The sequence below is a fragment of the Histoplasma capsulatum genome, genomic scaffold (assembly GCF_000149585.1).
Source record: "Histoplasma capsulatum NAm1 scaffold_2 genomic scaffold, whole genome shotgun sequence".
Lineage (NCBI taxonomy): Eukaryota > Fungi > Ascomycota > Eurotiomycetes > Onygenales > Ajellomycetaceae > Histoplasma > Histoplasma mississippiense.
This window is the reverse complement of record NW_001813981.1, coordinates 2058972-2073912: the sequence shown is the minus strand read 5'-3', so window position 1 is coordinate 2073912 and position 14941 is coordinate 2058972. Positions and strand designations below refer to the sequence as shown.

The following is a 14941-nucleotide window of genomic DNA, read 5'->3' as shown; positions in this document are numbered from 1 at the left end:
GCTCTTTAAAACATATAAAAATCTATTTCAATATTAATCTCATTGTCCAATCTTCAATATCACTTTGATTAATTTATAGAATTGCAGTGAGACGACATTTTTTACAATTTTTAAAAATAATTTCATACATATAAAGAGGAATATCTTTGATAAATTTGAGACAACAGACACAGTTTTCTGATTTCAGATTGTGAATGTATCACTTTTCTTTCATTTATTCTTAGATTTTTTTACACTGCTTCATGATCATATTTTTTATAATATTTTCATTCATTACAGAATTAACTGCAACATTCTCTTCTTAAGACTGACTGTGTAATCATATATGAAATTGAGATTAAATTTTTCCTCAGTTTTATTATCAAATATCTTAGTTCTTGTGAGGGGTGATGACAGTATGAAGAGTGAATAATGGAAGATAGTAGATAATGTAGTGGATGATAATAACAATAGTAATTGTAATAATAATAATAGTGTAGTTGTAGCTAATTACTAAGAAGGAAAAAAAAGAGAAAGGAAGATGTGCAAAATATATACATTCATATAGAAATAGCAGTAGTGAGAACATAGTAGAAAAAGGTAAAAATAAACAAATATAATATTATAAGAAAACAATAAGCGAGTGAATTACAATTCTGATTTTATATATTGTTTATTAAACTAGTTACTTTACACTGTTTATATTATAACTTTGATTTTATTTCATTGTTTATAAAAAGTATTAAGTTCTGAACACTGTTCTTATCTTCATTTCTGAGTCACAGTTGCATTTGATTTTATTTTATAATATGATATTAAATGAAACTGTGACTTACTCATAATTATATAATTCATATATTATTACATCATATGGTGTCTAATTATGCAGTGAGCATTATCAAATATCATTATCTTTTTTAAAATGAACAACAGAATAAAAAAAAAAAAAAAACATCTGTAGATTTACTCAATGAAACGATGTCATGGCAAGTGAACGGCTGAAAGAAGCCAGTTTTGACGCCATTTTCGGCCGTTTACTTGCCAATCTATGCCGCCACGCACCTCCTCCCCAACATCCACGCGTCGAATCACAGCAACCTTTTGAAGGCGGACCTCTGCCAGCGATTTCTCCCACTCTCACCTGCACTTCCTGAGCAGGAGGGCCGCCTTTTTTCGACACCCTTTTTGTGCCGGGGACTCAAAATGGATCCTTTCTCCCCTGCCATCCATCTCTCTTCCCTCCAGGGGACGGAGATGGGCTTTCTTACTCTGATCGCGCTCCACATGTCTCTACAAGTAGCTGCAGGCAGCTCGTCGTTGTCTTTATTTTACTATAGAGGTCCGTAGCATTCTAGCATACTTCCTCCCTTCTCTTCCTGCCCTCCATCTTCGCCTGACGACGTCCTGAACCTTCCGTCGTGGACGGAAAGGCTCTCTGTGGCCTGAATGCCCAAAATGGCTGCGTTCGGTGAGGAAGAGACAGCGGGTCGGACTACACCGATGACTACACCAGTGATATTTTTTCAGACGACAGCGGTAATGACACTGACGGGACCGGCGATAGCGATGAGGGTGATGAAAGTGATGAGGAGTTTTGGGAAGAAGACAAGCTTCCTCCTCCCGAACACTATGAGGCCGAGGAGGCCAACCTTGACATCAAACAGCTCCGGCGGCGTCGCTTGAAGCAACAGACCATCAACGGGATAGATAGAGCCCGCGACCACTGGCACCAGTGAGTGTGATCCCCAGGTATACTGCAGGGCAAGCGCTGACCAGGAGGGACTCAGATACTGCAAATACATGAAGAGAGACGTGCTCCACGCCTATCGGGCACTCTCAATCCAATCCCTTAAGGGGTTCCTCAGTTGGGCCTGTGATCAGCGTCGTGGCAAGGGCGGAAGAAGGCGTCCGGGGATACAAGCGGTTAGCTCCTTGATAACATTCTGGAAGCAGTATTCGCAGGCCTACAAGCAAGACACCGGCAACGACATCGACCCCCTGATCATGGCACAATCACAGGATGTGAGTACTGCCTCCGATCTATCTCCCACCCCCTTTTTGAGTATATCCGTCGGTCTAAACCATCGCGGCAGGTGATCGCGCTCATCGCCGACGAGAAAAAGCTCAGCCGTAAGCCGAGGCCACCAGGGACCATGTACGTTGACGACCTTGCTGAGTACAACCGCGTGCTTCTGACGACTAATGAGATGGAGTTTCAGGTCGGCTGGGCGCGCATCCAGCTGATCCTCTACACCCAGCTCGCGGGCGTCACGGGAAATCGGCCAGATGCCTTGACCCAGCTTCGCTATTGTGACCTCGTGCTCACGCTAGTCCGAGACCCTCATTCCAGTACACCACGTCTGTGTGTGGGCTTGACCGCCCTCTTCACCAAGGAACACCTGGGCATGAAGGATGCGTAGGCTTTTACCCATGCTCTCTTGGTTCCCCCCGATCCAACTAACTCCTCGTTCAGTAACACATTTTGGCTTCCGGAGATCATCTACGACCCCACCCTGGTACTCAGTCCGCATGTCTTTCTTCTGGGGATGCTGTTCCACATCCAAGGGTTCAAGTCGCCGAGCATCAAAACCTCGGAGCAGCTGTACAGCCTGGGCATTCTGGACGGGCTCAATCAGCAGGAACTGCCCCTGCGGGATGATATGCTGGACAAGTTCGTCTTCTGCATGGTGGTCCGCGAGGGAGATGGCGTCCGGATCGCACATGAGAGACGGCTGACCACATCGTCGCTGCGAAATCGGATGAGAAAGGGCGGTGAGATCACGGGCTTTGATCAGGTCACAAAGCCGTATATCCTCCGTGACGGAGCCGCGAAGGCTTATAACGAGAGCCGTGAGTATCCATCTATCCTCCCGTTCTTCTGGTCGCTCCCCTCCCTATCCCACTTACCACTTCTGGAGTGGTGTGTTAATGTTGACGTTGTCGGATAGCGGATATAAGTGATTCCCTTCAAAACCTGATGCTCCAGCACGCCAGCATCGATACATTCGTCAAACACTATCTGGATCGAAACATCACCGCCGATGTTCTCAGCATCTACCGTGGCCTCGAGCCGCAGAAAGCGTTAATGAGGATGGTGTGCTCGATGAGCCGGTCCATCGACCCCCGCCGTCCATGGAAGCTGACGCCGGAGCAGTCGAGATCGGTGAACGACCTGCCCCACATCCTCAAGATCTCTCAGAGAGTTGAATATCTGAAGAAACGCCGTGACTCTGCTGCAAGCTGTCTCCATGGTAGGATCGGACAGAGGTACCGGCGGAAGGCCGAGGCCAACGACCGATGGGAGAAGAGGTACAGGCGCCTGGTTGAGGAGTACGAGAGATGGGACCAAAGGCATCACAAAGCCGTTCGCCGGCTCCGCGGTGCGAAGCAGCGCGCGAGGACGCTGCTCAAGCGTGAGATTCTGGAGCGGTACCGACAGGAACAGCCAGTGATCGACAGCGAGCGACAACTATCTGGAAAGGTGGTCGATGAGCACGTTAGAAGTGAACTGGAGCGGTACATGCCACCTGAGATGATGATAATGATTGACGCAGTTCTGACGTTGCCGCCAACCACTCCAGCGGCGGAACTACAACGGCGGATCAGGGCCATCCACGCGGTCTCTGCATACTGCGGTGTTGAGGAAGGCCCCATCTGCCGTCGGCGTGGCCGTGGCTCCGGCCCCAAGCCAACCACAGCAAAACCGACCGCCCACAAGGCAGAAGCGATTGGCCAACCATCATCAGACATGCTCCTGGAGTCAGCCGCTCGGGCGGTTCGGATGGAACCCCGACCCAAAATATGCTTTATCTGTCTGCAGAACACCAACCTCGTGCTGTCGGATCGGGTCTATTCATTCAGTGGACCGGGAGACCTCACCAAACATTTCCAGAGGCGGCATCTGGATAAGTTCCGGCCGCTGGATTGCAATATGTGCAACGTGAGGCTTGCAACTCTGAAAGAGCTTCTGGTCCATGCGGAAACTGCACACGGAACCGTTACACGTTCGCCCAAGTACAGGATGCTCGCACAATCCGGTGAACCCGGTGCCCCGACTGGCTGTCTGCCACCGAGCTCCCAACCATCTTGGTCCCCGCGTGGCAACCAGTGCGAGGAGGCCAATCATCAAGGTGGGAGTTCCATGTGTGCCTGGAAGCCCCCGCTCGTCTCACAGATCATTCGCAATTCCTCACGCCCCCACCTGCCTTTCCGTTTCCCTTTCACATTCAATTAAGGATAAACTATTGCCATTGCACAACCCTTTTTGGCTTCGGCACAAGCGGTTATATCCTGTTTCTTTGCTCCATCTTCGCAGCAATACCCGCTGGTCGGCATTGGCTCTATTTAAATATAATTGTTTTTCATTACTAGATATTTTTTATCGTTCAGCTCATTCAAAGATGTATGCAAATTTCTATCTGCTAATACCGTTGCAATTGCGACGCTCAACATTCTAGGATATTGGATAATTAGTAATTTCAGTAATAATGGCAATAATGGCAATTGCGATAGCGGTTGGTATCTCAAGCAATAATGATACCAGCTTCATATGTCGATTACATTCGTTTAACTGTACATCTCATATGAAAAAAGGTGCCTAGTAGCTCTTGATAACTCCAGTGATAACCTGGCGACAAGGGGAGCAGGTTCCACCAATGGGGGGAACACATTTCGGGCAATACCGATGTCCACACAGAAGGGTCCGCCACCCTGACGGGATGGTAAAACAGATCTGGCATCGACATTGATCTTTCAGCTCACGGACTTTGGTCTCAAGCTTGTCAACCCGTTCATCCTTCCTAGTCATTTCCGCACGCAGGCGCTGCACTTCTTTCTCCAGCGCCTCTCTCTGCGCATGCTCCGCCTTGAAAATGTTATGGATTTCCTGGTTCGCGGTTTCCTATCTCATTATCAGCCAAGAAGGAGCCCCGCCATGCAGGGAGGAGTCTTACCAATACCACGTCCAGGTTACGTCTTTTCGGTGGCTGGGACATTTCGGAGGGTGCCGGGTCGTCAAATTGAGCCCCATACATTGGATAGCAGTAGTCTGTGCGGAGTCTCTTTCTTCGTAGCTTTCGCGCTGGGGGCTGACGTTCATCCATCTCCGAATCTGAACTGATGATGACAGTGTGATGAAGCCCGTCGTGGGGAATATCAGCTGACGCCATGATTGAAAGATGGTGGAGCACCGCTGTCGGTCTTTTTATGTTCGCTCGGTCGTCCTCGAGTACGCAAGGGCCTCTCGGTGGTTGGTGTCTCGCGGCGGTGTAGGATGAGTCGAGATAATAAGGAGGAGGGAGGAACGGAAGGGCTTGAGGGGGAAACCACGCATATTTATACCCGGTAGGCACAGCCGCCTCACAGGACCATCCACGGCTGGTGGCAGCTGCAGGGGGTTGGCCGCAGGAAAGCTGAGCCGACGCCGTATATCGCCTGTCTTAGGGAAATCATGCCCCCAGGGAGAGCCATGTCCCCAGGGAGAGCAGTGTCCCCAGGGAGAGCGGTGTCCCCAGGGAGAGTAGTGTCCCCAGGGAGAGCAGTGTCTTCTTCTTCTTCTTCTTCTATTCAATTTAACGTCCGGCCCAGCCGCTTTCCGCAGCTATGCAGACGATGGGTATCTATAGCTAATATACATCATATAATACAGTCTAGATGGTAGCCAAGGTCCTCCAGTGGGTCCCCCTGACTCCTGTTTGTCCTATAAACCGAAAGAACTCAGTGCATGCCTTATCGTATTTTGTCCTCCGTAATTGCTCCATATTGCCCGAGGAGTCTAGTTAAGATCATAAATCTTGCAGCCTTCTTAGCTAGCTTAGGCGTGGTCAGGATCTCCTTGAGATCGAACCTATCCCTTCTTCCTTCCCCGTTTTCCCATGTTTCCGCTCTGAGGTTGTTAAACCTAGGGCACGCTAATAAGACGTGCCGTACTGTTTAATTTCCGCCACCGCATTCGCATAGGGTGTCAGTGATCTCTGGCACCTTTCTTTCATATAGGAATTGTCGTAGTCCAATCTTGCCGGTGCGCATCTGTACGATGGTGGAACTGAGGGCCTTGTGTAAGGAGTGGTGTAGATGGAGGACCGTAGGGCTTGGTGCGGGTGTGAGCGCGTAGGTGGCTCGCCCCGATGACTCGTTCTCCCAGTCCCGCTCCCACTGTACCTGGGTCTGGCGGTGAAGTTCCGACTTGGCTGCGGATATCAGGTGTCTTAGGAAGTCAGGTGTAGCTGCGGTATCGTCAGTGTCCACTGTGATCATCCTCCCTCTTCTGCCTCGTTGTTGTCTGCAGCCCGTCGCTTCCTTTGCGAGATTATCCGCCAATTCATTACCTTCGATTCCTTGGTGCGCCGGGATCCAGTAGAATTCCACCTGAAGGCCCTGGGAGCGGACCCTGTCTAGAGCATCTATGATCCTCCGAAGTATGGATTGACCGGATGATCTTCTGGGGTTTTGGAGAGCCTTTAGGGCTGCCTGGTTGTCCGTGAAGATTGCTGCTCTGCGTCGGTCCGACGCTAGGATTAGGTTTAGGCCCATGTGAATGCCAAGAAGCTCGGCTGCATACACGGTGGTAGACGTTTCCTTGCCGAGATAAGCGAGTTCTTGGGTGTGGATCGACGGCGCTAATGCAGCAGCCCCCACTTTCCCGTGTATGCCGCTACCGTCGGTGTAGACTGCCAGTGGTGGGTCGGCTCCGCTGATAATGTGTGTGTGCAGTCGTTCCGCCGCTTCTCGACCTTCCGTGATAGTGACCGTGGGCGCTCTCCACCACGGCTTTACCGGGAATGGGATCCGCGACTCCAGATGACTGACCGCTCCTTCTCCCAGTTTCATCACGAGGCTGTTGTAGAGGCGTGTTAGGGGGCTGGTGGGGGAGTCTCCGCGTATCGGTGGGGTCCATGCTGAGGTGCTGTTGTCGTCTTCGTTCTGGAACTGGCTGCCGGTGAGGATATTCAGTGCTGCGTGGTGTGCTCGCTCCTCCAGCTGCAGACGCAGAGGCGTCATGAAGAGCTCGACATCCAAGGCCGCGCCCGACGCTGCTCGGTATGCGCCTCCTACGATCCTCGCCCCTTCTCGTTGAATCCTGTCAAGGGTCGTGCGCATCTTTTCTGTGAGCCCTGCTTCGCCGCGCGGTGTATGCCACACGGAGCAGGCATATGTGATCTGTGGGACCACTATGGCCAGGTATGCCAGCCTTAGCGTGGCCAGCGCTGATCCCCACGTTGAACCTGCCAGGGACCTCAGGGCATTTAACGTCAGTGACGTTCTGCTTTCGATATGCTGTATCTGAGGGCCCCATCGTAGCTGCTGGTCCAACATGACGCCCAAGTAGCGGACCTCTTTCATCGGAGCAATCGTTAGGTCTGATATGGTCAAAGCCCGTTGTACATCGTGTCTCCTTGGATTTCGCGTGAGGTGGATGAGTTGGTATTTTTTGAGGTCGAATTTTGATCCGTGAGTGGCCGACCATGCCTCCGCTCGTCCATGCATTCTTGCTAACTTCCTACAGTTCTCGTCGGTGGTGCAGCTGCTGGTGAAGAAGTAGATGTCGTCGATCCAACCTCCGGCCGCTGCCCCGGTCACCCGGAGGGGCGCGTCTTCCAGGATGTCAGCGTTGTAGAAAAGGTAGAGCACTGGAGAGATCGGGGAACCCTGTGGGATCCCGGTCTCCACTTGGAGAGGTTCTGTTGTGTGCTCCCGTAGCTGTATAATAGTTGTCCTGTTTCGTAGAAAGCTCGCTACCCATCCCACTATCCTTTCGTCCATCCTTCTCTTGCGCAGGTTGTGCAGAAGCCTGGGGTGAGAGACATGGTCGAAGGCACCTGTTACATCCAGAAGGAGGAGACTGGCTACCTGATCGTTGTCCCAAGACTGATAGATCAGCTCCATCAGACCATGAAGCGCGTGTTCCGTCGACATTCCCTTTCTTCCCCCTAAGTGCGTGCGTGGGAGGAGCTGGTGTTCTTCGACCGCCTGAGAGATCCTTGTTGCCAGGATGGACTCCAAGGCTTTACCAAGGGTGTTCAGCAAGGCTATCGGGCGGTACGATTTCACCTCCGACCGGTCCTTTTTGTTGGGCTTGGGTAGCACCACCGTCTTGGATTGTCTGAAGTGCGCTGGGCAGTATTGTAGGTCCAGGGATGCGTTGTAGATCTGTAGTAGATGGGGTGTCAGGTAGAGGAGCAGTAGTTGTAGTATGTGTGCCGGGATGCCTTCCTGTCCCGGTGCTTTCTTGGCGGCCATGGATCCGATTGCTCGAGTTATCTCCTGTTCTGTGATAGGAGGAAAGGTAAGTTGGTCGCTGTACCTTTGGTTTTGCAGTGTCGGACAGATCCACATCAGGTTGGGGTGGGAAGAACGTCTCTTTGAATAAGTTTGCCTTGGCTTGGTGGTCGTGCTCCAGGTCGTTGTCGCTTCGGCGCAGAGGTGGCGTGAACGCCTGCCTTGTCCCTCGCCTGCCTTGTCCCTCGCCTGCGGGCCCATCTCGCCAGCCTCCATAGCCCGTGTGGTGAATCGCTCATCTCCCTGACCCTTGCTCGGTAAGCGTCGCGGAGTGTCTTTTTGATGAGTCTCCCTTTGTAGTTCCTGGCCTGGCAGTATGCCTCCCAATCGCTCTCGAGGCGCGTCCTCTGATATCGTCTTCGAAGGCGCCTCGCTGTCCTCTGTGCTTCCTTGCACTCCTGCGTCCACCCAGGGATCGAACGGTCGCTTGGTTTGGCCTTCGGTGTGGAGGCATCGATGGCCCTTGTAATGGCGTGAACTAGCCCTTGCACTCGGTGGTCCACCGACGCCTCTGAGTCCAAGACGGTCGGGTGGGGTAGGTTCCTCTGGAGTTCTAGCTCCAGTGTTTGTGTGTTCGTCCGTTGCCATTGCCATTGGTCGGGCGGGTCGCATGTTTCAACCGCTGTCATGATTGTTATGGCGATTGGTTGATGGTCCGATTGGTGGTCGAGATCTTCCCTGAGCCCGCAGTAGGCCTTCCTCTCGTGAATCCACGGTGTACCGAGAGCGAGATCGATCGTGGTTTGTCTATTGTGTTCATCGTACGTGACGGTGCCCTGTGGGATCAGGAGTTCCAGTTGTTGGTCGGCCATGAGTGTGACCAACTCCTCCGCCTCAGCGTCCCGGTCGCTGCCTGTGCCTCCCCAGAGTGGGTGGTGGAGGTTGAAGTCCCCAACCACGATTTGTTTCTCACTGTTGGCTTCGGTTATCGTTCTGCGCAGGAGGGGGATGGTGCTGTTCCCTGTGCTGGTCTCCGGATTGTAGAGGTTGTGGATATGGATTGTGTCCTCGGGCGCCTCGGTGCACTGGATGGAGACAGTGCAGAAGTCAGGAGAGGGGGTAGTTGCGGTCCATCTGCCGCGCGGTATTCTTCTGTTTATAAACATGCACGTCCTGGTGCCTGGGTCGTCCAAGTACACCAGATCGAAGGATTGAGGTCGTGGGTAGTGGGTTGTGTTGGTGAAATTGTTCCGCCACGGTTCTTGTATTGCAATCACGTCGAACTCCTTGATCCTCTCATCCCTCAGCAGGCTGGCCATGACCTTGTTCTTGGACTTCCTGACGTTGTACTGCAGTATGGATAGGCTGCTTGTACTACTCATCGTTCTGCGTCATTTCGAGGTCGGTCAGTGCGGGGTCTATGAGGGCTGGGTCTACAGGGGGTTGTTGGGATGCGGTTCTGGAGCGAGTCATTATCGGCGAATCTCTGTTCGGTGTGTATTCCTCGTTTTCAATTCTCATTTCTCTTTCCCGGTCCTCCATCGCTCTGTGCAGGCTCATTTTGTTCAGCACAAAGACTTCGGAATCTTCCTGCGTGAAGTTGTGAAATGTGGTCGATTGCGGGTTCCGTCTCGGTCGTGCGGTGGTACGTTCAGTCGGCTGGGCTTCCGCGGGACGTTTGCGTTGGTCCAGGGTTTGTCGTAGGGTACCGCCGGTGAACAGGGGTATGGTAGGGCGGGTGGCAGGCTGTGCCACCTTGCTTGTGGCGTCGGGTCTGATGTAGTACGAAGGTCGATTTCTCCTTGCTTGTTCAACCTTCGCTATCTCTGCTTGGCGGGTGAGGCAGTTGTTGCTCCACGCTGCGTGTGGCCCTTTGCAGAGTGCGCACTTAGGTGTAGAGTTTGGATCTTCTTCTCTCTTTCGGCAGTCCCTCGTGTTGTGGGGTTCTGCACAGTATCCGCATGTTTCATTGACGTTGCACTGAGTTCCAATGTGGCCGTATTTCTGACACTTGTAGCATTGCTTCAGCTTGCAGCTTCTGTCGTAGAGTTCACAGTGATGGTAGCAGGCATCCAGGACCAATCCCTCTCTGATCGCTCGGTCTGCATGTTCCTTGGTGGTGAATTCCAACACCAGTGACGAAGTCGGTTTCTTTGCTCCCGTCCTCGTGAGCCATCCTACGTAGGTGATCGTTGCTCCAGGGTGTAAAGTTGCATTCTCTGTTTGGATCTTCTCGATGGATCGTGACTGGTTGCTGGGGTCTATGTTCTCCTTATCCGTACAAACTGAGTGAACCAGGACCCCGTATGTGGGTTGGAGGGCCTTGGCCTCTCTGCCCAGGGCCTGTGTCCACTGTTGTTCTTCTCGCAGTTTGTTGGCGTCTTCGATGTTCACCGTGTGAATGGACACGTCTCCGCTCTTCAGTTGTTTGGCGGCTACCACCTGAATCGGTCGCTCCGTGCTGCGTGTTCGCTCCTTCAGTGCATTGTTGACTCTTTCGCGTAGCTCTCCCGGTGTCTTATCTCGCAGCAGTGCGGCCGCCTCGGGGTTGTGTAGTTTGACTATTATCTCCCTCTCCTTGCTGTTCGTTTGTGCGGGTGGAGGCGTTCTGGGCTGGGGGGGCGTGCCGCCAGACCTGACTCTGTCGGCCCAGGTTGGGTTTCTGGCTGTCGGGTGCGTTGCTGCATGGTTGACCGCGTTCTTGATGAGGGTGAGGTCGTCTGAGATGGTGGTCTTCGCGATGTGGTGGATCTGATTCAACTTATCGAGGATCTCGTGGGAGGATGGTGCGGCCCTGGATTTTTTGGCATAAGCCTGTACGCTGTTCAGAAAGGATTCTAATGATTGATCTGGTAGTTTTTGGCGTTGTCCTTTTTCTAGGGTTAGCAATGCTGTTGCCTCTGCTATGAGTTGCGTCGCGTGCTCATGCAGGTTTTGCGGCTGCACGCCCAACTGGGGCCACTTGGCCTTATTAGCCATGGCTCCGGGTATCGGGCCGTAGCCGAAAACCAGGCCAATAAGATGACGTCAGTTTAAGCTTAATTACGCGCGCGGTTGTGGTGAAATTTCAAAAATTAGATATGAGCAGTGTGTGGTTGTTGGAGAGCGGTGTCCCCAGGGAGAGCAGTGTCCCCAGGGAGAGTAGCGTCCCCAGGGAGAGTAGTGTCCCCAGGGAGAGCGGTGTCCCCAGGGCCACTTTTCCAAAAGGACCGCAGGTAACAATCGGCTCGCGCCCCAAGAACGGACCCATTGCGGCAGGGCAGTTTTGGAAATCCGTGCCACTCCTGAAGTGCGAGCTATATTTGCACCTCACGATTCTCCACTACTTCTCCGAGAGTTCCCAGCCCGGTCCCATTCAAAGCCAAATTCCATAACGCGCCTCAGATCATTTGACCATGCGCCGCTTGTTCTCCATATAGGCGCAGGCGAGTTGGGCCATGCAAAACCATCGCGGGCATCTCTACAGAAGGGAAGAGTGGGTGGTTCCGCACTCAAAACAACCCCGAGGCTTCTCCGCGTGGCGGATGTGCGGCGGCACGGGACATCGTCCCACCCCTTACGGGAAAACCTCATCGAGATTATTGTTGCCGTGGTCAGTGTCGCGGGTGCTTGCTGGGGAGGTGGTGTTGGGGGGGGGAGCGCCGATGGAGCCTTTGGTCTCCTTCCCCGGCGCTGTTCTCCCATGGACAGAGGTGAATCAGATGATCAGTATTCGGGTCTACAGCCAACCCCCTGCTGCCACAGGATGCATGGTCTAGTGATTGAGAGGCGGCTGTGCTTTCACTACGGGTATAAATATGCGTGGTTTCCCCCCTCAACTCTCTCCATTCCCCTTCTTTCTTATTATCTCGCTCGCACTTGCTCCTTACCTACTCTCTCTCGTCCTGACAGGATGACTAGAACCCGCAGACAAGCCATGGCCGCTGAAAAGGCCAATGCTCTTAACCTGCGTTCCAGAAAAGTCAACCGCGCACACGCATCCCATCGTTCCCCTATAGCTCGTTCTCGCCGCCATCATCTTACGCCCACAAGGCCACGAACTCACGGGGAGGGTGACAGCCGTAGCTCACCCAATCTGGTGGAGGATCAGGATCAACCTTCTCTTGATGACATGATGGAATCAGACATGCACCAATCTGTTAATGATAAGGGTAAGTGCTTGCAACTTCTCTCGCAAACATATCTAATAGGTGAGCAGATGAGGCAGATCCCGTGTGCAGTTCAGCCCAGGGACAAAGTTTGAGCATCCACGATGTGGCTCCCTGCTCTGATGGCAATGCGGAAGTTACTCTTGCCGACAGTGTAGCTTTGGCGATGGAAAACACATACGACGACAAATGGAACTACCACGGCCCCGTTGACCGTCGATACTGCGACATCCATGATGAAAATGAGTATCTATGTTGCTTCGACCCTACTTGGGTATCACCGTGGAACTTCGATGATCCAGAAGTGTCGAGCTCAAAACTGGAGGAGCTGTACAACATCAATCAGCAGAATCCGCAGGAACCATGGTCCTCGAGAGTTGAGTGCGATGTTCCTGAACTGCTGGACCATATTTCCTGTGTGACAGCGAGGGGAACAAGTGGAGGTATGAGCGTTTACTTTGCTCACTGGAAAGACCAATGGTTCCGGGAGAAGAATGTTGGAAAAAGAGAGTATGGATCATGGGAGCGAAGCTACAATATCAGTGGCGGTGATAAATATGAGATGGGTCAGATAAATTGAACATTTTGTCCCTTTTTCTTTCCTTGGTTCCTTCTGCAGTTGACAAGTGGAAGGTGGTGGCCTGCATATTGACGGGGTAAATGAAAGCTAGTAATTATAAATTTATTTCACAGCTCTTCTCTTGTCTGCATCCAATCCAAATCTCCTTGATCGCTCCAGACGGTTGACGGCCGTCTCAGCAGTAGAAAGGCAGAATGTTTTCGCATACCATGAATCGCGTTCGACATCGCTGGGGTCAAAGTATGTTCTTCAGAGCCTTCTGCACTTTTGTATTCCGATCACAATGCTCAACAAGCGGGTTCGTGAGCATCAAGGACTGGGCGTTCTCTCCCCGGGCAATAGTATCCGAAGTGGAATTTCCAAGTTCTGGAAATGTGTGTGCTGGCCAGGATAGATATAATGAAGAAGACAAAGTGAAGAAACCAAACATAGAAAACGAAAGCGCAAGCGTCGCTAGGGTTCTCCAAATCAAATGTTCCTTCTCAAGTGCGGATGGCCCGGCAACTATTTCATAGGCCTTGCAAGCTAGTACATGGACGGCCGGCCCTAAGCTCCCAACGTGGTTGATATTGAGCCCAAAATTGAGCTTTTTGGTCTTTGCCCAATGGGGACAGCACCAGCAGCTATTACAGAAAGACCAGGAGTATGCAAAGTGCAGCCAGGTGCGCGCGGAGACTTGAATCACTCTGGGAGAGCCTTGCAAACTCAAAACCAAAACTATGGAGATTCTTAATCTCTGACAGTGTGGCACGAAGAAAATGAAGAGAATGCAGACTTCAATTGTTACACAAATCCAAGCAGCTAACTAACTAGAAATAGAAAGGTTTCGTGAGATTTGGGCCATGTTGAATCAATGCTGACATAATCCACGTGACCTCGTTCGACGACATTCGTTATTCCAGTAAGCTGCCAACAGTTCCAACCCTCCATGCTCCTGCAAATCGTCCAATGTCATCTTGGCATACACCTCGTAACCCCCCGGAACTCGCCCTATATTTCGTTGAAGGGATGGAATGGCGACAAACTGATCAGAGTCGCTAGGCAGGTTGGGACTCATTGGCTCATCGATGATGATTGGGTCTTCTGCGAGAGTGAGTGAGGGGTGAGAAATGTTTTTCACAGAGCAGGTACTGAGTCTTACCAGCAGAACCCAAGCACTTCCACAGCTTTCCTTGTGTGCCATATCCGCGTGTTTCTTGTAAATCTATCCGCCCTACCATCTGGTACATCTCATCCCCGTCTCGCTTATACACCAGCTTCAGAATCTTCACCTGAGAAAGGGGCAAGATAATGTATTCCTGCTTATCCAGCGTCTCCCCCAACGCATCGCCTTCCCAATGGCCGGACACCAGGGGGATAATCTGCTCTGATCGGTGGACTTGGACGTTGGGTTCCTCGCCTGTGTGTGGGTCAGCCTTGACGGAACCATCGGAGTAATTCAACGGCTCCTTCAATGTGTTGCCTTCGCGATTGTCTGAGGCCAGGGGAGGGGTTGGCTCTCGTCGATTGGGTGGGTCATCAGCAACGTCGCTCGGGCTTGGGTGAGCCTCCTCGATGGGGTCGTCGGAAAAATCCGACAGTTGGAGTGACGGTGGGGTAAAATCGACAGGGGAGGAGTCGAACAGGATCCATTCGTCCCAGTTAATGTCATCGAGACCAGAGACGGTGGATGGCAGGGCAGAAAAATCAGCAAACGCCTCACTTGCTGCATCCTTAGAGAGGTCACCGGACGTAGAGAAGAGGGGCGCGGGCACGGGCATGGGCATTGGAAGGAGGTGCTGGGGCTCTTCGTCTGACCGAGGATCAGGAGGAGGTGCACTGTGTGCAGTTGAGGCGGGAGAATCGTCGGCAGGTCCAGGGGAGGTGTTATCGTACGTGACGGTAGCCATGTTGCGAGATGAGATGATGGGATGCTCTTCTCCCCTCGATCTCGATCCAGGAGGCCCTTGATGTCTTTATATGTCCCACGTTCAGTCCCCGCCTGCGAACAAAAATAGGTCGAGGCTAATCAAGAAGG

At 52.1% G+C, this 14941-nt stretch overlaps 5 protein-coding genes across 5 annotated transcripts; 2 read left to right on the top strand and 3 right to left on the bottom strand.

Annotated features, from left to right (window-relative positions):
* Window positions 1-1434: 1434 nt before the first annotated feature.
* On the top strand, window positions 1435-4213 carry HCAG_02695 (predicted protein; the record flags this gene model as incomplete). Its single annotated transcript, XM_001542474.1, has 6 exons — window positions 1435-1447; window positions 1507-1711; window positions 1767-2001; window positions 2073-2395; window positions 2453-2829; window positions 2928-4213. 6 exons carry the CDS (start codon window positions 1435-1437, stop codon window positions 4211-4213), a joined length of 2439 nt encoding a protein of 812 aa, XP_001542524.1.
* Window positions 4214-4576: 363 nt separating this feature from the next.
* HCAG_02694 (predicted protein) lies at window positions 4577-5448 on the bottom strand (the record flags this gene model as incomplete). Its single annotated transcript, XM_001542473.1, has 3 exons — window positions 4577-4879; window positions 4932-5094; window positions 5342-5448. The coding sequence occupies 3 exons, from the start codon at window positions 5446-5448 to the stop codon at window positions 4577-4579; spliced, it is 573 nt and encodes a 190-aa protein (XP_001542523.1).
* Window positions 5449-5910: 462 nt separating this feature from the next.
* On the bottom strand, window positions 5911-11175 carry HCAG_02693 (predicted protein; the record flags this gene model as incomplete). The annotated part of the gene is made up of 4 exons (XM_001542472.1): window positions 5911-8445; window positions 8505-9534; window positions 9575-9970; window positions 10085-11175. The coding sequence occupies 4 exons, from the start codon at window positions 11173-11175 to the stop codon at window positions 5911-5913; spliced, it is 5052 nt and encodes a 1683-aa protein (XP_001542522.1).
* A 937-nt stretch (window positions 11176-12112) lies between these two features.
* Window positions 12113-13491, top strand: HCAG_02692 (predicted protein; the record flags this gene model as incomplete). The annotated part of the gene is made up of 4 exons (XM_001542471.1): window positions 12113-12347; window positions 12395-12910; window positions 13038-13164; window positions 13440-13491. 4 exons carry the CDS (start codon window positions 12113-12115, stop codon window positions 13489-13491), a joined length of 930 nt encoding a protein of 309 aa, XP_001542521.1.
* Window positions 13492-13774: 283 nt separating this feature from the next.
* On the bottom strand, window positions 13775-14813 carry HCAG_02691 (predicted protein; the record flags this gene model as incomplete). Its single annotated transcript, XM_001542470.1, has 2 exons — window positions 13775-13914; window positions 14066-14813. The coding sequence occupies 2 exons, from the start codon at window positions 14811-14813 to the stop codon at window positions 13775-13777; spliced, it is 888 nt and encodes a 295-aa protein (XP_001542520.1).
* Window positions 14814-14941: the final 128 nt, after the last annotated feature.